The sequence below is a fragment of the Populus alba genome, chromosome 9 (assembly GCF_005239225.2).
Source record: "Populus alba chromosome 9, ASM523922v2, whole genome shotgun sequence".
NCBI classification, from domain to species: Eukaryota; Viridiplantae; Streptophyta; class Magnoliopsida; order Malpighiales; family Salicaceae; genus Populus; species Populus alba.
The window spans coordinates 12,004,585-12,025,852 of NC_133292.1; the positions used below are offsets into that span (position 1 = coordinate 12,004,585).

The 21,268-nt window shown below is 33.7% G+C and overlaps 3 protein-coding genes across 4 annotated transcripts; all 3 read right to left on the reverse strand.

Moving 5' to 3' along the window:
* Positions 1-301: 301 nt before the first annotated feature.
* LOC118045537 (uncharacterized) lies at positions 302-3,426 on the reverse strand. 2 transcript variants are annotated; one of them, XM_035054200.2, is made up of 4 exons: positions 2,754-3,426; positions 1,544-2,524; positions 1,305-1,352; positions 302-1,110 (listed from the first exon to the last, which is right to left on the reverse strand). In XM_035054200.2, exons 1-4 carry the CDS (start codon positions 2,952-2,954, stop codon positions 697-699), a joined length of 1,644 nt encoding a protein of 547 aa, XP_034910091.1. In that variant the 5' UTR covers positions 2,955-3,426; the 3' UTR covers positions 302-696. The 2 variants fall into 2 exon arrangements, with proteins under 2 accessions (XP_034910091.1, XP_034910092.1); XM_035054201.2 differs by having other exon boundaries at positions 1,544-2,514; positions 2,754-2,894.
* A 3,424-nt stretch (positions 3,427-6,850) lies between these two features.
* LOC118045538 (uncharacterized) lies at positions 6,851-8,457 on the reverse strand. Its single transcript, XM_035054202.2, has one exon. It carries the CDS (start codon positions 7,971-7,973, stop codon positions 7,467-7,469), a length of 507 nt encoding a protein of 168 aa, XP_034910093.1. The 5' UTR covers positions 7,974-8,457; the 3' UTR covers positions 6,851-7,466.
* Positions 8,458-13,249: 4,792 nt separating this feature from the next.
* On the reverse strand, positions 13,250-18,536 carry LOC118045539 (outer envelope protein 61). Its single transcript, XM_035054203.2, has 11 exons — positions 18,182-18,536; positions 17,300-17,530; positions 17,041-17,097; positions 16,791-16,919; positions 16,540-16,617; positions 16,365-16,435; positions 15,985-16,034; positions 15,702-15,876; positions 14,560-15,148; positions 13,941-14,084; positions 13,250-13,672 (listed from the first exon to the last, which is right to left on the reverse strand). The coding sequence occupies exons 1-11, from the start codon at positions 18,275-18,277 to the stop codon at positions 13,526-13,528; spliced, it is 1,767 nt and encodes a 588-aa protein (XP_034910094.1). The 5' UTR covers positions 18,278-18,536; the 3' UTR covers positions 13,250-13,525.
* Positions 18,537-21,268: the final 2,732 nt, after the last annotated feature.

Sequence of the window (21,268 nt, forward strand, 5' to 3'; positions counted from 1 at the left end):
CCCATGATCAACGTCGACCTCTAGGTTTTCTTCTTTTTCCTTCTTTTAGATTTTGGAGCTCCTGCTTCAATTGAAACGAAAGCATCTCTTGCATTTTTGTTGCAGTTTTGCCATCCATGCTTGAAAGGAGTCTCGTCTTGCTTTAAACCGATAGCTGTGCTCAAGGCCAACCCGAAAAGGCACCAACCTCAATGGTTATGTCATAAGCATCAACAAAAGCAGCATAATTCATCAAGGAGGTTAAGCAAGCAGCAACCAGTACTATCTCAGAATAAAGAAATCAATGAAACAAATGCAATCCGGTAAAATGTAAAATTGTAGCTCGAAAAATGTCTGAAAATAACACGTCTAATCTAGAAGCCTGATACATGATGAACCCTTGAATCGATGTGTGTACATTGTACAAAGAAAAATCAAAAGAGTCAAACACAGAGCATACAGGGGGAGGCATGGATACAGAGGGCGGCATATTTGTTAGTTGGAACACCTGTGAGAGCCTCTTTTACAAAACTGGAACCATTCAACTCACAAATCATCCACACTATTGACTTGATGATTCCTAAATCACATTCCACGGCAAGATATGGATAGATCTCAAATGAATTTGGGAAGCTGAGGTTCCTCGTATAAGATTGAAGCCATTTTTGAAAAGGTACGAGTGAAAAGTCTGGTGTTAAACACCACCTGGAAATTATATCATGTGTATTTCAAAGGATTTTCCATAGGTTGCAGTTTTTTGGATTTTTTTGAAGCTCCATCAATGACGATATTTTCTATTCCAGCTTCCATAGCCTCCCTCTCATCCTTCTCGGTTTCAGATATATTCCCATCTTTGGCCTCGTGCTTGAAACTTGGCATGGAAGGCTCAAGCAGACGAGGACCAGCAGTGATCCATGGATGACTTAGGCATTGAGCTGCTGTCGGTCTCTTTTCAGGTACAAAATCAAGTAAGGGAACAAGGAAGTTATTCAAGTCATTAGCATCTTGCTCGCTGAAATTGTACTTCTCCATAAGCACCTTTGTGAGAGACCAAAAACGCAACCTACGAATATGCTTCAAATCTCCATATCTATTGAAGAAATCCCGAGAATAGCGACCACCTAATGCAACCTGAGGAAAATATACATGCCTATAAACAGTCACAGCAAGTACATAAAACCTAATACTACAATGCTATTTTTGATCTTATTCAGTTTATCTGGAAAAGAAATGATGTTACAAAAAAACAATAAACATTTTCAAATCCATGGAAACCGTAAATAAGTATGCAATTGAAATCATTAAAATACACGTAACACTCCTACCTTGCGCGGCATCATGCCAAGGAGTTCCATCATCAATGCCAAGTGATCCTGTAAGTATAACCTGGATAAGTTAGAACAGGATAAAAATAAAACAAAGCACAGAAGAAAAAACATAGGTGTTATCATTAATAGAATACATCAGTTACTAAAAATGTAAGTGATATAATTAATTAAACCAATGCATTGCAGCAAAATGATGAATTGGGGAAGGGGTAAAGGATTGCAAAGTGAGCACATACCTCGTCTCTATCATAGTTGTCACCACTGTGAGGATCAAAAAGGACATCGCCAGTGGCAAGCTCGAAACAAATGCAAGCAAAGGACCAGAGATCTACTGGAGTAGAGTATTTAGATCCAAGAAGAACCTCTGGACATCTATACTGTCTTGTCTGAATATCACTTGTAAACTGTTTGTATGTCCAACAAGCATTTCCAAAATCTACCAATTTACACTTTAGATCAGCAGCAGCCAATAGCTTTTGCCTTGTGGAGCGGCTCCCCCTTCTGCCGCGTTTTGCTTGGCAAGCATCCTTCTGCCCATCAGTGTTTGCTGAATCATCTTTGATCACAGAACCATTTGATTGTTCATCGACAGAATCTTCATTTGATTTTGCATCAACATTAGAATCTTCAGGACTAGTTGGTTTGGGATCAGCATTGTTTTCCAAAGAAGCTTCTTGCTGCGCACAACTTTGAGCTGCCTTCTTAGCCTTCTTTCGAATTTTCTTTTTTTGGTTCTTTGTCAGATCCCCATTCAAACTCTTGATTTCTTTGGAAGAACTAGATTCAGCCACGATTTTGTTCTTGCTGGTTGGAAGGATAAGAGGAGCACCTGATTTCCTAGGATCTTTTGATGTATCAATCATTGACAAAAGCAGGACATTTTCGGGCTTCAAATCAGTGTGGATGATTGAGAGTTGGCGATGCAAGTAATCCAAACCCACTAATATATGAAAGCATATCTCTTTTGCCATGTGTAGAGGAACCCCTCGGTAATCACTGTACTTAATAAGGGTCAAAAGGTTATCTCCCAGGTACTCAAAAACCATACAAACGTGCTGTCCATTAGGCCCTGAATACTTGAAATGATCCAAAAGCTTGACAACACACTTTTTATCATCAGGGTCTCCCTCGGCAATCTGTTTAAGGATCTTTATCTCATCCATGGCTGCCTCGGTATAGTGTTGAGCGCTCTTTTGAACTTTCAAAGCTACATAACGCTACAAACAATGAATTTCTCGTGTTGTTAAAGAGTCAAACAATAAACACTAATGTGAATTTCCTGAATCATGAAATTATCTAATAAAGCAAAAAAAAAGGCCTTTAGCACAATAATTTTTTTAAAAAAAAATCCAAACATAAAAAACTGGAATTCCTATTCTAATAATTAAGCGCAAATTTCCCATTACTGATTAAAAAGATTAAGATAAAAAAAGCCATCAAACATACCGATCCCTGAGTGTCCCAAGCGAGCCAAACCGTAGAGAAATGACCCCAACCAAGCTTGCTTTGCACCACATACCTCCCATTCTTGAATGTATCACCGATTCTCACAGCATGGTACCCTCCTCTCCTATAATCCTCCGTTCCCTCATCTTCTGATGTGTAATCACTCTCTTCACTTCGATCCCCACTCCTATTCTCTGCCATTGAAGCAACAACAACCAAAAAAACCAAAACACAAAAAACCAACTAATGTATAGGAAGTTTAAAATTTCCAGGCTAGAGAGAAACAATGGAAAATTTTGGAGGCCAAAATAGAAAGTTTCTGACAACTGCTTAGTTTTAAGAGATGGGTTTTGATTGAATAGTGAAAATTGAAAAGACCGAGACTTTTAACAAAGGAGTTAATCTCAAGAGATGGGTTTTGATTGAATCTGACAAGGAACTGAATTTGAGAAGCAAAAGAAATAAAATTTTACATGTGGGTAATTCAGAAATGGGATTTTGTTCAATTTTAGAAAGAGGTGGAGGGAGAAAGGGGGCGTGGGGGTTGCGTGCGGGTTGTGGTGGAAGTGGTGGTGGTTGAGGTAAAAGGGTGAATTAGGGTTTTTCGGAGAGTTTTATCAGACTTAGTACAGACAACTAGTCTTGCCGGGAAATGAAGGCAACGAAATTTTATGATGTGGGTCCCTGGTGATCAAGTGTTGCATGATGATGATTCTGGGCTGGGCTCTGGAGACTCCTCTTGACATGGCTCGTAGCATCTTAGTTGTCATAAAAGTAAATGATGTGATGTGATTTATTTTCCTTTCCTACTAAAATATTTTTTCCCCAAGAATCTGTGTCCGTGCAGGGATGGTTACCCTTCCATCCTACCCACGCGTGCTTGATCTTAAATTTTAATTTAAAAATATATTAAAATAATTTTATTATTATTTTGTATTGTATTTTTAATATCATCACATTAAAATTAAAAAAAAAAAAAACCATGGTAGGCGGCCTTAGATTTCTTGTTTTAGCTAGTTCATTTGATCTCCTTAAAGAATAATGGTGCAATTCTTATTCCTCCAAAACAAATAGACAATGAAAGAATGCCTTCCAATGCTTCCTTCACCATATGCGACAAAAGCTTCTTAAGCACGAAACATAATAGTTTTTAAACCTGGCCGGTCCAAACCCCGGGTTTGAAGTTTTAATCGGGTTATTGGATTAATTTTTATTTAAAAAAAATCAAAACAATGATATTTTAGTTAAAAAAAATCAATGAGTTGAAACCAAGTTTTGTTGGATCGCTGGGTCAACCTACCGGGTCACATTAAGTCATGACTTTTTTTATTTTTTATTTAATTCGACCTGGTTCCAGCACCAGATCTCAGGTCGACCCGCTAAACCAGACTGGGTTTCAAAACTATGCAAACCAGAACACTCTATTTTTTTAGCATAGCTAAAAAACTTCTTAAGCACAAAAGCTTTCTTCCTTTTAGTTGAGTGCTCAGCAAAAAAGCAAAGAAGCTTGTGAAGAAATCCCACCATGCCTTTTCTCCAGCATCAAATCACTAGGAGGTCCCAAATAGGAACAATCTGCCTATAAAAAAAACCTTCGGATTTAAAGAAAATCTCCCATGCTATAATTAACCATTCTCTCTCGTTGCATTTCTTTACAAAGCAGGGAAAAAATAATAATAATAAAAAAAAAAAAAAAAACCTTTCTCTCAGCACTCATTGCCTTTACCCTCCAACTATACTGACCTGAAGCAATTGTTTGGGGTTGCAGCACAACGACATGGGTTTTGTCCCTAACTTGTGTTTCATAGTGTTTGGTAAACATTTGGAAGTGGCATGGGCCAATCAAAACTGAGGTTGAACCTTAGTTATTGAAAAGCAACTAATCTATGTTTTTTTATACGTGGTTCGGATCAAGTTTTGAACTGTGTTTCAATAGACTAGTTTTTATTTTTATAATTTTAAAAAAATATATTTTTGATATAAAAGCATCAAAATAATATGAAAATATATATAAAAAATAATTTGAAGTAAAGAAAAAATTAAAAAATTTTAAATTTTTAAAAATAATGATTCTGAAACACAAAAATAAACAAAATTTTACAAAACTCAATTAAAAAACATATAAAAAATGCTTCCTAAAAACTATATTTTAAACTTAATTTTTTAATATATAAACTTAATTTAATATATTACCGAACACGAACACCTAAGTATATTTTTGACACTACAAACGTAGAAAGTAGAACTTTTTCGAGGTTCAATCCAACTATTTCAGCAATGTGGCCTTCTAGACAAATAAATTGGGCATGTAGTTTTCTAAGGCCTCTGACCTCAAGGCTTACAGAGCCCATGACATATACATGGAAAGCTTATTGCAATTGTTTTTTCTTTTTTATATATTTGACTTTACAAAAATCTTATTGCAAATTTGCAATTGATGTTGATGTTCTTATCAAATGAAAATTCGAGCTCAAACTCGATGATTTCAAGCACCTTCCTCGAGGAGACACCTTGTTCTCTCGAGTCAACAGCCTTTTGAAAATTAACATGCCCAGTTTTTTAATCATATCTGACTCTGCAAAAATATTTAGAAATGCAATTAATAATGCCGTGCACGTCAATTAATTTTCCAATGCTTCCTTTTTATTATAAAAATAGTTGCTCCAATAAAAAGAAAGTGGATTATGATTAATAAAAAGTATAAGTAATTAAGTATTGTTTTGGCTGGCAAAATATTAGGATAACTATCGAGGAAAATTGAATTAACAGGATTGGATGGAGTGAGTGGTCAAATTAGGATCCTCCACTATCATTTTTTTTTTAAATAATAACAAAATGGAATGCATTAAATGAGCTAAAAATATAAATTAAAGAAAAAAAATCAATCATTCATTAATAGACCAAATGGGAAGAGAGAATTATAAAACAGTGTTTGAAAATATGGTTGTATCTGTTTTTTTAAAAAAAAATTATTATCTGCTACAACAATAATTTTAATGTGTATAAGAATTAAATCATTCTATCTATATTATTTTTAATGCAAAACAAAAAAAAAATATGGTTTGACACAACGATGCATGAATTTACACAAGAATCTAATGATTCAAGTCTTTTGTTGGACCAAAATACAGATAAGATTTAACAAATATACTTAATTTTTTTTCTTTTTTTAGAATTCTTCTGATATGCTAATTAATATAGATAGAATGATTTAATTCTTATACTCGTAATATTAATATTTCTATTAGATTTTTACTGGTTCATGAAAAAATTAAATCATGCGAGCAAAACTTTCCAATCGGAAGTTTCCCCACAATGAATCCAGGTTCCAATCGTGGCATTCAATTCATTGCCAGATGAATCCTTCAAATTCCAAAACACAAGTGCCCTGAGAATATTTGATAGTTCGGTGGTTTTTATTTTTTCTGTGGCATGTTTTGAAAATATATTTTGTTTAAAAATAAAATAAATTGATTTTATTTTTATTTTTTGTTTGATGATTTTGACGTGAAGATGTATAAAATAAAATAAATTATATAAAAATATTTTTAAAAAACATCTTTAACCACAATATTAAAAAAAAAAAAAAAACACTCCGCAGCTTTTAAAAATGGAATCAAGCAAGGTCGAATCTGGGTTTCCAAACAAGAAGATAAGGAAACCAATTTGACACAGATACATCGTCCCATAAAGCATAATTTATGCTGACACTTGACCCTCTATTTGTTTCAGCTCCTGCATATCCATCAATTCAGCACGAATCTTGAAATTGGGATAGCTGGAGGAATAAATTCATGAAATTATTGAGTTCACATTAAAAGGTGGAAAATCCCCATCACAAGTCAAACATTTGAAAAACTCAATTGCAATAGATCATCAACAGATGCTCTCGTTTTTTCTTCAATCCTAACCAATCTAGATGAATTTTTCATCTAGTTTTTCTTCACCCCGAACCAGTCTCGGTTATAACTATGACCTTGGTCTTCTTCTCGGACAAAAAATAACTCTGAAATATTAGATTCAATTATCAAGTGTTCTCTCTAATCCAAGATAGAATTAGTGCCTACGAGTTCCATGCTTGTGTTTCCCGAAAATCATTTTCTTCAAAATCAAGCAAATCATGGCTGTTCTATTCCACATCCGGCATAAAAACAACCAAAACCCAGAAACAAAATGAACATGAATGGGCGAAAAACTATAAAAGAACACCAGATTTACAATTAGGAAGCTAAGACGTCTGTTGATCATGGAATTAGATTCCCTTCTATATAAGATTCTCACTCAATCTAACCTCAAATCGCCATCCCAAATCACAAAGAGCATCATATCCCACGAACCCAAAAGGAATAACTAAGGAAAAACAATCCAATGTGTAATTTTGTTTCTCACACCACCCCAGTCCATGCCAATTATCCAACAGACAGTATAAGGACATCTCCACATTGCATGATGCATTTACATCTCCATTGTCAGAAGAACTCAAAAGTCAGAACTCCTGTTCTTACACGAAGGCCCACATGAATTCATCTTCACGAACTCGCGTTGGACCCCAAACAAAAACCAATTTGCATTTGTACCCTTCCTTTCAAAGTACAAATCCAATCCATCGCAATCAAGTTCAAAAAACCCCGCATTTGTACCCTTTACCACCACCATCAAAGCACAATATCGAGACCCATTACTTTATACCATACACCAGGCTTGCAGCATCCATCATGTACCTCTTTGAGATGGGCTCCTCCAAAACCCAGTATTGTAAAACTGGTCCCACATTTGCTTCTCCAAATCAACGGCTTCAGTTTCTTCATCATGATTATGATCATGGTGATCACAACATTTCCCTTTCTCCACAGCCTCTGTAGCCTTCTTCTCTGACTGTAATTCCTCCTCCCTGGACCCACCGCTACTGGGAGACAACAGGGACCTTTCTTTCTGCTTCTTTTTTCTCAAACGGTGTCGTTTCTTGGCCTTCTTACATAAACAAGCCGGCACCTTATAAACGGCTAAAACAAGAAGGTTTATCACAGTGCATGGACAGCAGCAACACACCGCTGCCGTGCCACCTGCCACCTCACCAAAACTCTGCTTTTTCGTCCTTCCCAAGTTCTTCTCCCTCCCCTCTCCTGTCGGTACGATTTTTGACCCTGTCGCTTCTGTCAACAAAGGCTGCATCCTTCGGTTCGAGGAAGGTGATCGCAGAAGATGCCCCTGGTGAGTCATACCGAATCAACTCGGCCGGCTCAAAAAAAGATTAGAGACGCGGTTTTTTCTGGTTTCCTGGAATGGAAAATCGAGGAGATTAATGGGCTTTAAGGATTATTTAAAGAGGTGTCAGAAAAGGGTGTGACTAATGACTTTCTTGCAGAAAAAGACCCTTTCTTCCTCTTCTTTTTCTCCGTTTGGTTTCTTAGAGACGTTAAAGCGATCGAAGAGGAGGGAGGAGGTATTTAATAAGGAAACGATTAGGTTCAACAAGGGGATGAAGAAGTGGGGATAGGAAGCGAGAGGCAAGGCGAGTAAAGGGGTGGGCTTTTTTTTCTTTCAAACGCGGACACGACGAGGTTTCAGTTGTGTTTCGATGAGATTTTTTCTATGTATTTCTTTTATCAATAAAGGTTTGGTCTTTTCCGAGCCACTGATAAAACATGGAAAGGAAAGGCTGTCGAAATGACCAAATTACGTGGTTGTTAACTTACAACCTGATTTTTTTTTTTTGGTGTGAATTTAAATTAATATTTATGGTTTTTATTTATGGAGAGTGGGTAGGTGTTGTCAAATTTGATATGGCCTCTTTAGGAGAAGATTTTAAGAATTTAAAGAGCAGGGATAAGTAGTTATTCTCTAAATTTATTTTAAATAGAAATAAATAAATGATGAAAAAAATTAAATTATTAAAAATAATAATATTTCTATCTATGTTTTTTTTTCTTTTTTTTTTCCTTTCTTATTAAGAGGTGTTTGAGAGTACAGAGTGGTTTTCTTTTCTTTTCAAAGTGTTTTATATATTAAAATAATTTATTTTTGTATTTATTAAAAATTATTTTTAATATCAAAACATTAAAATAATCTAAAAATATATACAAAAATTAATTTTATATATATAAAAAATCAAAGATTTTATGATTTATAATGCAATTCTTAATAGAATATAAGAATAATTGCAAGTAGCATTCTAAACTTTCTAGCACTTCACCTATAGGTTTATACCTATACTATTATGATAAGTCCATGAGCATGTTCAAGATTAGAAGTTCCTATTGTATTCCTTTTCTAGCATGTTCAGATGAAAAGTGTAAGGTTTATTTTTTATTAATTTCTTTTATTCTTTTTTTTTTTCTGTTCTAGACCAATAACAATCCATTTAATAAATTGGTATTTTTTAAAAAAAGTAAAAAAACATCTTTCTGTTTTTTATCAGAATCTATTCTTTATTAGTTGGAGTCAACGATAACCTTGATCTTGGTGTCTTCTCTGTGCTTGAGTAAAGCAATCCATGACTCAAACTTTATTTCATTTTATCAACAATCTTAAAGTCAATTCATATAAAAATAAAAAAGGATTCGTTAATGTACAAAATATTATCATCGTTTTAGAGTTTGAAGTTTAAATTAAACCTAATGCATCTTCAGATGAAGATTTTCATAGCACAAGTGGTTTATGCATCTCTTCAAAGATTCTTGTGGTGTGAAATGTTTCTATTATTGATAAATCCTAGATTTTTTCATCATTATGATCTAAAATTTATAATTTCACGCTCATTTGTTGTGAAATCTATTATATTCATATACAAAGCTAGTTTGATAATGTAGAAACAATTATCTTTAAAAATATTTTTATTTAAAAATAATATATATTTTTTATTTTTTAAAATTTATTTTTAACATCAACATATTAAAATGATATGAAAACACACAATAAAATTAATTTAAAGTAACAAAAACTTTATATTTTTTTAAAAACACTTTTAAAATATAAAAAATCATCCCATTGCTAATTAAGAACAAGGGAGTTGATGAAAATGGTTCGCGACATGGTCGCTTTCAAGAAACATTACTTGTTTTTAGAGATAAAAAGGAGTGAAAAGAAGCAAAATGCTTGGGAGTGAATTGAATTAAAAAGCATAATAGAGAGAGCTAGCGTACAAAGAAACGAGTCAAGAGAAGCTCTCAATTGTACCGGGACCCTTTAGCTAGCGAATTCACTCACCACCACTTCTTCTTATTATTATTATTATTATTTAATTTTTATTTTGTTGATTTGACATTTGATTTCTTTTTTTTCTCGGCGGCCGTGGGTGAATTTATAATTTCAGGCTCAAAGAGCTCGCAGTTCTTATTTAGTTATTTTATATATATTTAAAACTCATTTATCCTTTCATCAGCCTCATCTTCTTGTATTGAAGCAAGCCCACCTGAGAAAACCACACAAAAAAAATAAAAATAAAATTGATTATCACCAGAGAATATTTGGTGGCGAGAGACACCCTGCAGGCCTACGTGATCAGCTATCTTTAGCCCTGAGCTGAAAAAACAAAAAAAACGTGAAGCTCAGAAGTTCGAAGATGACGTCAAATAAAGCTGAGTTGGCAGGAAATCAAAATCAATTAATTAATAATCAAGTCAAAATCCAACTCAAGCGGTGACGTAACAGATACCATGACCGTTTAAAGAGTGCTCTCCATGTTGATGCGTTTTTAATTTATAAATATATTAAAATAATATTTTTTTAATCTTTAAAATTTATTTTTAACATTAAAATATTCAAAAATACCAAAAAAAATAATTAATTAATTTTAAAAAAACTATATTCTTATCGCAATGCCAAATTATAGCCATTGCCCAAATCAAGATTTACGAGTTAAAATGATTTGTTTATATTAATTTGCCGGCAAACGAGGATGAATTTTCTGGCCCAGGTAGAGGTGGCATGGTGTCGTGGCAGGCTGGCGGCAATGATAGTGAGGTGAGTTGGTGTAATAGTTCTTGGGCCACGACCATCTTTCTTCATGAGGTGGTGGTACTTTGCAAGACCATCAGTTTTTTTTTTTTTTTTTAATTCTCTTTCAGGATTGGCAGGACAGCATCAAATTCAAGGTTTTGGATTCAAAGTTGAAGACAAGATGGAAGTTGTTTCTTGTATGATTTTAACACGCGGTAATAGTTATTGGTTTTAAGTTTTGTTTTTTAAAAAATATTTTGAATATTAAAATATTAAAACTATTTAAAAAAAATATACTTTCAACTATATTTTTAAACACCGTATTAATTAGAGTAATCTATGATTTACCTCAGGTTAAATGAATTCATATCGTTGTCCATCATCTAAAGTAATTATGTATGAAAACAAATCTTCCATTGAAATCAGCATCCATCAAATTGAGATGAAATTGTCATCTTTGTAAACGAGCAGTAAACCATGGAGGAATCGGTGCCTGCGGATGGCGATGGATGATAGCGATTAACCTCTAAAAATCTTCATTTGTGGTTCTCTCTCTCTATCCTTCATTTATTTGGTGCGTTGGATAGAACTGAGCTAAGAAGTCATAAGATCATTAGTCAATTCATTATTTATTATTGTTATTAAAAGGGATTCCTTCATGCAATAAAGATTATTAGCTAATGTTATTGTAATTATTTTTTAATATATTTTTATTTATAAATATATTAAAATAATATATATTTTTTATTCTTTTAAAATTAGAGCATTAAAATGATCTAAAAATATTATAAAAAATATTAATTTGAAACAAAAAAATAAAAAATTTTAATTTTTTTTTAAAATACTTTTAAAACACAAAAATAAACAGAGAAAAAAAAAGGTGTCTTCATATTAACTTGTAAGTAAAAACAATATTTTTTGAAGAAAAAAAAATTCACAAAACATTAGAATGGTGGAAGCCATAATAATTCCCATATTGATTACGGTTTTTTATTATAGATTTTATTTCTCTACCTTTTCTTTTAAAACCTATATAAGGCTACTATTTGTTAAATCACTCATAGCTAGCCTTTGTTTTCCAAGTCTCATACTATTATATTTCGATTTTCCCTTTGAATTTACGCTTTTTTTTTCAATTTTCAATTGTTCTAGCTAAAACAGTTACGATGGTTCAATTCACCATCATCCCCACCAACAAATTGATTGAAACAAATGGAGAGGATCGAAATGAATAAAGTATTGTAGTTTATGGTCTAGATCCACACCTTTAAGCGGAAAAGCTCTCGTATAAGCGGCTGGTTGGTCTTGTGTTTTTAGTTTTTACTCCTGTTTGAGCATGTTTAAAGGAAGTTTGACATGAAAAGGTATTAAAACTGATTTTTTTAATCTTTTCCAATGATTTTAACAAACTAATGTGAGGAGAATAAAAATATATTTTAATATATTTTGAAGACAAAACACACTGAAAAGAACATGAGTTCAAGCATAGCAAAAAGGAGGGACAGGCCTTTAAATAGTAGTAGTTAATGGCGCTTTACCTGTCTTTACGCTCAAACTTTTATGCTATGTTTGTTGTTTAGAAAGCTGTTTTTAAAAGATTATTTTTTAAGTTTTTCTCTGTTTATTTGTTATTAAAAAAATTGATCAACGAAAAATACTTTCAGTCAAAGAAAAATTTGGCTTGATTTTTAAAAAAGTATTTTTCTGAAAAATTTAGACAGAAAACACTTTTTGAAAGTTGTTAAAAATTTTAAAATATCATATTATTTGTTGATTATATCAAATTTGATCCCCAAACTTTTAATTATTGTATATATTTTATTTTGAATATTTATTTTTTAATTTCATCTCTTAAAATTTAATTTTTATATTAAATTTGATCATCATTTTTATAATTGTTATTTGTTTTTTCCTCGTCATCTTTTATTAAATTTTTTTATTTATCAAAGTTGATTCTTATTCTTTTGATTATTACTTATTTTATTTGAAATAATGTATAAAATATTAATTATTATTATTTTAATTTCTTTATCTTTTATTATTTTTTATTTTTTAGATTTGATATCTATTATTTTGATTATTATTTATTTTTTTGAGATAATTTATAAAATTATATATATTTTTTTAATTTTATTTTCATTCAAGTTTTTAATTTGTAAAATTTATTTCTCATTATTTTAATAAACTTGCAAAAAATAAAACATTAATAAGTTATTTTACAATTTATTTTTCATGACATAACTAAACACTAAAAAATTTTTCTAATTTATTTTTTATTATATTACCAAACATCATAAAAAAATTTAATTTCTCTGATATTATTAGAGAGTAGAGTATTTTCCCAAACTATTATTTTTCAAATGAATGACTGCTTAAGTGGATTGCCGACAACGAAGTTCATATCCCTGAAAATGAAATCTTGCACGTCTGATGGTGCTTATCATGTCGTGAAAATAAAGGTAGTGGACGTCACTTCCAATTAGTCTGGATCTCCCTTCTCCGTTTTTTTGACATTGGAATTCTTATCTCCTCAGAAAACTTCATTATGTAAAATCCGAAAGCTCCAACACATCAAACAATGCATTAATTCAGAATTGACGTACAAAATAAGTGACGGGTAAACCATCTTCTTTACCCAATAAATAGTCGAGTACATGTTTCCCTCCCGACCCCCTCTTTAACTACTCATCCTCAAGGTTTTCCCTCCATCCCTAACCTCATTTTAGCACTACTTTCCTGTCCTTACGTCAAAGATACACTTAATGTTTCGAGGATAATTACCCCGATGAACGTTAAATTAGGGCATCGCAATGATAAACAAAAATGTTCCTGCTCTACCTCCCGATGAAGCCTAGCCAGCGGAGGATAACAGCTAAGATCAACATACAAATAGCAAGAATCATACCAGGTCTCCCCAGTAACCAGTTCTTTGCTTTCTTAGCACCTTCCGCTCCTCTTTGGATCCTATCGGCCCATCGCATCTGCAGCAATCCATGGGCAAATTATTTTACATTCGTAATGCAGTGGGGGGCAGTGATAAAAAGAATAGCCATAACTCTGAACCTTGTTGACCGTTATTTCAGAACAAACATGTAATAAAAGTAAAGGAAAAGCACGGTTAAAAGGCAGAGAAAACTCTACCTAACATTTTATTTAAATGTTATAGACAAGAACTTGAACAAGATTGCTGGCAAATTTTGAACGAGAAGTATGCAAATTCATTGAAAGTAAACATGGAAAAGAAGGTACCATTTTATCCAAGTCCTCCGGTGATAAAGATGACATGGCCTGTTGAGCTTTCGCTGCATCTTCTTGAGAAAGTTTTATTCCAAATTGTTCACTCATGTTAGCCATCATCTCTGGGCTCAAATTCTTCATCATTGACGTGAACATCTGCCAATTTGCAAGCAAGCAGACATTAAAATACAAACAGCCATGCAATTAAGTGATATTCTTATCTTATTTATTAAATTTTAAGCAAGCCAGAAAATACTATGTGATGTATATAAAAAAAAATTCAGATTATCAAATTATAAGCCTTTCTATATTCTAGCATATGAACTTTCTCCAGGGAATTTATTAGAGTCAGAGCTATCATTTAAAGTGATATTTTGAATTGCAAATAATACTTTGAAAACCTGAAAGTAAGTCTGCACATGTATTGGATCATTTCAAAATGACAAAAGGGATTCTATGATGTGCAAAATGAGATCTTACTGGGATAAGAATTCAATAATTCAACAACATTAAAGCAAAGAAAGCCACCATTTCAAAATGACAAAAGGGATTCTATGATGTGCAAAATGAGATCTTACTGGGATAAGAATTCAATAATTCAACAACATTAAAGCAAAGAAAGCCACCATACCTGCCGCATAGCTGGATCCTTCATTTGGTTTCTCATCTGTTCCTGCATATCAGAAGTTGAGGCAGGAAAGCTAGATGGAGGAGCATTTCTTGAACTTGAAAGGAAATCACCAGGGGAACTAGTTTCACTGATGCCATTATTCCCATTAACTGCAAAAGTTTCTCGAGTTTCTGTTGGTTTTAACCTAGCACCCAAACTTGGTCCGTCAGTGTTTAAAGCTGCAGCAGCAGCTGAAGCCGAGCCATTTCCTCTCAAAGAAGATGCCATTTCAAACATTTTCTGAAGCTCTTCCGATGGCATCTTACTCATCATATCACTTGCTGTTTTAAGCATGTCTGGCATCACATTTGGAGGAACTGCACCGGGTCCGAAGCCATTAAAACCGCTATCTGAAGATCCTGCAGTAAGAGGATTCTCCCCCTGGAACGAGGAAGCCATTTGAAGCATTTTTTGAAGCTCTTCGGGTGGCATCTTCCCGATCATATTTGATGCTGTCTTAAACATCTCAGGAGATACCTCTCCAGCTTTTGCACCACTTAAAGCAGCCAAAGTTTCTGGATTGGCATTAGATATGAAATTTTGGAATGACCTACAATCAGACACAAGGAAAAATGGAAAATCAAAACAAATTGACAACCAAGATTAATATCTAACTTTATGGTTAATTGACAGCAAAAGAAGACTACCCTTTTGCAAGAAAACAAACTTCAGACTTGAAGTGTTAGAAAGACGGAGATATTAGCTATGTTGGCCTTGTTTTGTTATTTCATTAATTGAAACATAATGGGCATGCTTTCATAAGTTTGCCCCAACGCCATGTCAAATAAAATTTTTTTGCCATTGCAGTATCAACCCCAAAATCAGAGAAATTTTAGGAAACAATATTATGCCAGCAATTATGTTGCAGAAGACTGCAATTATCATTTCATGTAAATCCACCATTGCAGCAATAAAATTCAGATAACTTTAATGAAAAATAAGGGGGAATTAACAAAAGACGATCCCCAAGGGGAATGAAAATCCATAATATCTCAGCTATACTGTCTTTTAAAAAAAATAGGCTGGTCTGTTGAGAACCCAATACTAGAGTCAAACAATAAATATATAAAAATCAAGCAATTTTTAGATGGATAAAAAATTACCTCATAGCTTCCGGGTCATCTTTCAAAGCCTCCAGAGCCTCTGGATTAGATGCTGAACTCCCACCACGACCTTCCCTTCCACTTTTAGATGTATCAACGCTTTCCCTTGCTGATGAACTCTTAAGGTTTTCAGAGACAGTCTCAGCTTCTTCAGTTATTTCTTCAATTATCACTCCTACCAAACAAGTAGAAATCAATTGTCAATTGAGAACTTTAAAATGGAACATTCAACTCGTAGGCGTTCAAGAGAGTTGAGGGAAAAAAGGAGAGGAAAATAACATACCTCTTGGTGCATGATAGCCACCTTCTTGAGCCAATCTTTCCTCAGCATTCCTGTATCAACAATTAACTTTACAATCAACATCACATATTAAACACTAGTGCCTTTATTTACAATTCCGTGGGAAATTTTATCACATTATATACAATATAGATGAAGGTCAGAAGATATGAAACGTCCTAAATATCAATCAGATGACAAGAAACTTAACAGTAGACTGCTGAGGAAAAACAAATGAGAAAATAAAAAGGCTAAAGCTAAAAACTCAACAAGCAAATGACTCCCATACTCTTTAACAAGACATAAATCATAGGGGAAGAAAATATCAAACTGCACAACTTCTGGTCCAGAGAATGGTCTAAGAGTTTCAGATGAATCCATACCTTAAAATGTCTGCAATAGTTTCATCATCAGGGGAAACTTCATGTGCTTTCCTCAAATCAGAGACAGCAACCTAACATGTATCAATAAGCCATTAGATATCTTATCAAACACGAACAGACAGCACAATGCAGCAACCACTGCTGACAATTCCAAGATCTGCACAAATGAACTTACTTCCAGTTGGCCTAGTTCTCTATAGGCTTGACCCCTTCTATAAAGGGCTTTAACATTTTTGGCATCATAACCCAAAACCTGAGGTGATATAACAATCCAATCAGAAAGAAGCAAGCGATGCGCGCGCACAAAAAAAATATTTAAAAGAAAAGGAGCAAACCCTATTCATACCACCAATATATTTTTACTTCTACTACTACTCCTACATCAGTTCTATGAGTAAACTGAATTTTCTTAGTGGATTGTCATACCTCCGAGCCCTCTTTTATGCATTCATCGTATTGCTTTGTTTTCAAGTAACAAGACATTAAATTAAGAGAGCATGCCAACAAAAGTGTTCTGCCTTTGGAAGATGGAATCCCTTTAAGATTTTGCTTTGCCTGAGAAATACGGGGAGGAAAAGAATTTCATCAGTTTCAAAATGCAAAAGGTACACCAACAGGAGGAACTGATACTTGTATATAAAAAAAAAAGTGATAAAGATAAAGATGCAGCGCTTACAAGCAAATATTTCTGTGAAGCATCTTTGAACTTTCCTTGGCTATGCAGCTCATTACCCTGCCAAGGTAGAATTCAAATACACAAGTCAAATAAACACAAAAGCAGTGACTACAATTACAAAATCTAGCACTAGTTGCCCTTCAGCATTTAAACTACTAAGTAAGTACATTCACCACTAACCACTACATGAATAAAACGCAATACGCACATAATGAAAGCTTACAAACAGAAAATCATCTAATTTAAGATTTGTATTTACCTGTCTCTTCAACATCTGAGCTGCATTCATTTCATATGTGGCCTGTGCATCAGCACGGGCACGCATGGCAGCAATCTCTTCTGGTGATGCATTGATCATTTTCTCACCAATCTCTGCCATCTCTTCAGGGCGTGTATGCTTTAACTGCTCTGCTGCCTGTTTCAAGTCCTCAGGCCTCATGTTTCTCATGCCTTCTGATGCCATTTTCACCAACTCAGGATTAGACATTACCTGCAACACCAACCAACACACCACAACAATCAAAATCAATACAATCACAATCTGACCAAACCATGGATTTAAACAACACCAGATAAACTGACAGCCAGTTTCTACCGATAGTCAATTCAGATAAACACGACGCAACATTACAATATATTCATCTTAAGTGCTTAACGAGCCATTAATGATTGTTCTTTTCCCTTTTCTCTTTCTAAGTTTCTGATTTGTGCAGGACTAAAGGTACCCAAATCAATTAGATTCATCCACAATCTTAAAGAATTATTATTATGAAAAGGAACTCGGGTGCACACACTTCGTCAGACAAACCTCGGACCAACACGCGACCACAAAATCTCAAAGAATTAAACTTGCAGTTTCTAAAATCTCCACCGATTCGAACAAAAAATAAGGAAAACAGGACAGCCCATTATTTAAATTCAACAAAAAACAAACAAAAAAAGCTAGGTTTTAACCATAAAAAACAAAAAATCAACAGCAAAAATTCAAACTTTTCATTCTAAACGATAATCAAATCAAAATTCACAAAGAAAAAACAGTTTCTCCCAAAATTGAACTGACCTACACATGAATTGATTCAATTAAAAACAAACCCACATCAAAATTATCATAAAATACAAAAACAAACGAGCAGAAGCAAACCTGTTGCTGGATCCTGGCGATATCAGCGGGTGTCATGCGACTCATCTGTTCCTGAGCGATTTTTATTAACTCGGGATCCATCATTCCGTTAAACATCTTTAACTCTCTCTGTCAACTAATTATTAAACAGATCAAAAAGAATTGGTGAACTAAAACTAGAAGAAGTATAAAAATATAAATTTGAACAGGAAAGGAACTTTTTTATGGAAACTGTTCTTTAGAGAGAGAAAGGATTTTGCAAATCTTAGTAAAAACAAGGAGAGAGAAACATAAGTTGTTAATGGATTCCGTTGTGTTTTATATATATGTGTGTGTGTGTGTGTTTTGGGAAGGCAAAACTTTTTCGGTCGCCCACCAAAGCTGAACTGCGATCGAAAATGACTTGAATTTGAATAGATCAGTTGCCAAAATTTAATGGGATAGATACAAATCAGTCCCCCCCTTATATACTCGTGAACTAATAAGTCCCCAGTCTTTAATATCTTGTTAATTTCTCCCCACATTTTATTTTGTTGAACTTGATTATTTGTATCTCAGCTTAAATTGGTCACAAAAAATTAGGTATAAAACTCAACATAGTATATATGCCATCTATAGGATATTGGTCTCATTGTATGGATTGAGATATGACTGGTATCTATAATTGATATATTATTTGTTAAAAAATAATATTTGCTCAAATTTTTTGTTGTAATTAAATAAATTTATCACATATAATATAATAAGATACTAAGATTTACTTAATAGAATTAAAAAAATAATCATTTCAATCAAATTGGTTTTGTATCATTTTTTCATCTAATCAAGAGAAACAATGAAAAATTTATAAGAATATACAAACAATTCATCATTATAATAAATTTTTTCTAATAATTATATTTCTTTTGAAGATGCTTTACACACATCTTTATTTATACAATCACAATATTTATAATTACATGTGTAATTAAAATTAAGAGTGGCAAAGTAAATGTTAATTAATTTCCAGCTAATAGAATTAGAAAGTTTTATTTAAACTTTTCTATGTCATATACTCTAGGAAAAAAATACTATAGTGTTTCAAATTAATAAAAGTAGGTTTAATAAATTCAATTTTCACAGTAAAGAAACTATGGGGAATGGGAGATATGGGGATAAATTAGCAAGATTCTGAAGGTTAGGGACTGGTATTTAATTTAAATATTCCTTGGATACTGATTTGTAGTGACTCCAAATTCAATTAAAAAGAAACCGAGGCGGAAATAACAATCGAATAAGCTTGGCTTCGTCGAAATTTACTCGTTTGTCCGTTCCTCTGCTCAAATCATTGACGATAGGCCTGCTGTTGGCCCATTAAAAATGTTTAGTTGATCATCAAAACCAGGCTCCAGCCCTCATGAGATCAGACTCACCAAGAACAAGGAGATTATGCGAAAAGAACGCAAGACTACAGTTGGCTAAACCAAATCCTCTCGTGAGATTGATGTGGCCACACATGACCCTCCACAAAAATAACGAAGCCCAAGAATATCTGCAGGGTTATATATATATATAAGCCAGACAGCATATTCGGAAAGATGGGAAAGCCGGCCTCTTTCTCGAGCATGTATTTGTAAGTCTTGACATGGCGGCTGCAATCCGTTGCTTGGCCTCCAGATAATTTTAAGGAATGGAGAGGACCATTAGGGATGTATTGAAGTTTTGGACCATTTCTAAGATAAACACCATTCAAACATCTACGGAGCTCACCCTCCACCACTTCACAATTTGTTGGCTCTAGCTCATCCACTGGTGCAAAATTTCCTGCGAACACTTGATGTGGATCGAGAGGAGGGTGATCAATGAATTTGGATATGGTGGTGCGAAGGCTTTTCTGGAAGGTTGAAATCAGAGAGGATAAAAGTAACGAAGGTGATAAGATTGCTTTCTTTTAATTCTAATCCTCTGTTTGTGCTTTGTTCGAGGGAACAAAGTGCGGGCACCCATGCTTCTCGTCTGCGAGAAGGCCGGCCTCTGGCAATTATGCTTCGGCTTGCTGGAACACTAATTACAAGTATTTCCTGACATTCTCTTGTAGAGTTCTGGATCAGTGTGTGTGTGTGTGTGTGTACGTTGGAGAATGAACCCATTTCTTGCAACAAATTAAGGGCTCTAGAGATCAGAATAGCACTGCTAAGTGCTACTCAAGGAAATGTCAAGATTTAAAATAAGAGAATTGGCTCAGTTCTTATATAGAATTGCAAATCATAGAGTCTCGGGGGAAACAAATCTAATTTTTAATTTGATTAGCTGAAATTATATAAGCACATTTTACCTGCCCACTTCTATAGTAGGTTAATTTGCTGTAACAAAATGAGTTTGTGATTATTTCGGATTTTTTTAGAATTATTACATCTAACAAGGCCTACACCTTAATAACCATGTTAGAATTCCTATACAGAAACCATCCATTAAAGCTTCATTCCAAAAACAGGCAGCAAAAAAGAACAGCTCTCAAGATGAAGAGCAAAACCTGGTAGACAAAACAGCATTGCATCCATACACGAAAGATTCCTAGACATGTAAAGAAGCACAAACGAGCTTTTTGATGAAAAGATTGTCGGATCATACTGAGATTTTGTTAACACTCTACATACCCGGTTTTATAATAAGTCAGCTGGGTGTAACCAGTTGAGGTCAGGATCGTTTTGAAAGTTTCTTAATTTTTATAGTGATTCCTTTCCTAATTAGATTCTATAATTTTAATTAAATAGTTTTGTGGTTTATTTTTTGAATAGATGATTATTCAGTTTAGAGGGATCAGCTGTAATTTTAGAACATGAGAGACTATACTTTCTTAACAATTTAGGGGGGTGTGATCTTTAGAGTTTGAGAAATTCTTTCTATAAAATCCATCAGTACTCATGTCTTCAATGTCAAATGTCTTTCACATGTCATTATTTAAGAGTATGGGCCACACTAAACGATTGAACAAGGACTGTGCTTGCATATAAAAGGAGGACCGGTGCTTGCCATTTTGCCCACTTACCATGTGTTCCACTTTGTCATTTGCTGCTCTGTGTAATCTGCATGGTTATGGGCTGCAATTTCAAGAATGCTGTCTCAGGT

Excerpts from the sequence above, each read along its gene's own strand:
- LOC118045537 (XM_035054200.2), bottom strand. The coding sequence starts at position 2,954 with ATGGCAGAGAATAGGAGTGGGGATCGAAGTGAAGAGAGTGATTACACA. Across the intron at positions 2,525-2,753 it reads CTTGGGACACTCAGGGATCG|CGTTATGTAGCTTTGAAAGT; the intron begins GTATGTTTGATG and ends CATTGTTTGTAG. Across the intron at positions 1,353-1,543 it reads ACAACTATGATAGAGACGAG|GATCACTTGGCATTGATGAT; the intron begins GTATGTGCTCAC and ends TTATACTTACAG.
- LOC118045538 (XM_035054202.2), bottom strand. The coding sequence starts at position 7,973 with ATGACTCACCAGGGGCATCTTCTGCGATCACCTTCCTCGAACCGAAGG.
- LOC118045539 (XM_035054203.2), bottom strand. The coding sequence starts at position 18,277 with ATGTTTAACGGAATGATGGATCCCGAGTTAATAAAAATCGCTCAGGAA. Across the intron at positions 17,098-17,299 it reads CTCAGATGTTGAAGAGACAG|GGTAATGAGCTGCATAGCCA; the intron begins GTAAATACAAAT and ends CTACCTTGGCAG. Across the intron at positions 16,618-16,790 it reads GCATAAAAGAGGGCTCGGAG|GTTTTGGGTTATGATGCCAA; the intron begins GTATGACAATCC and ends ATATCACCTCAG.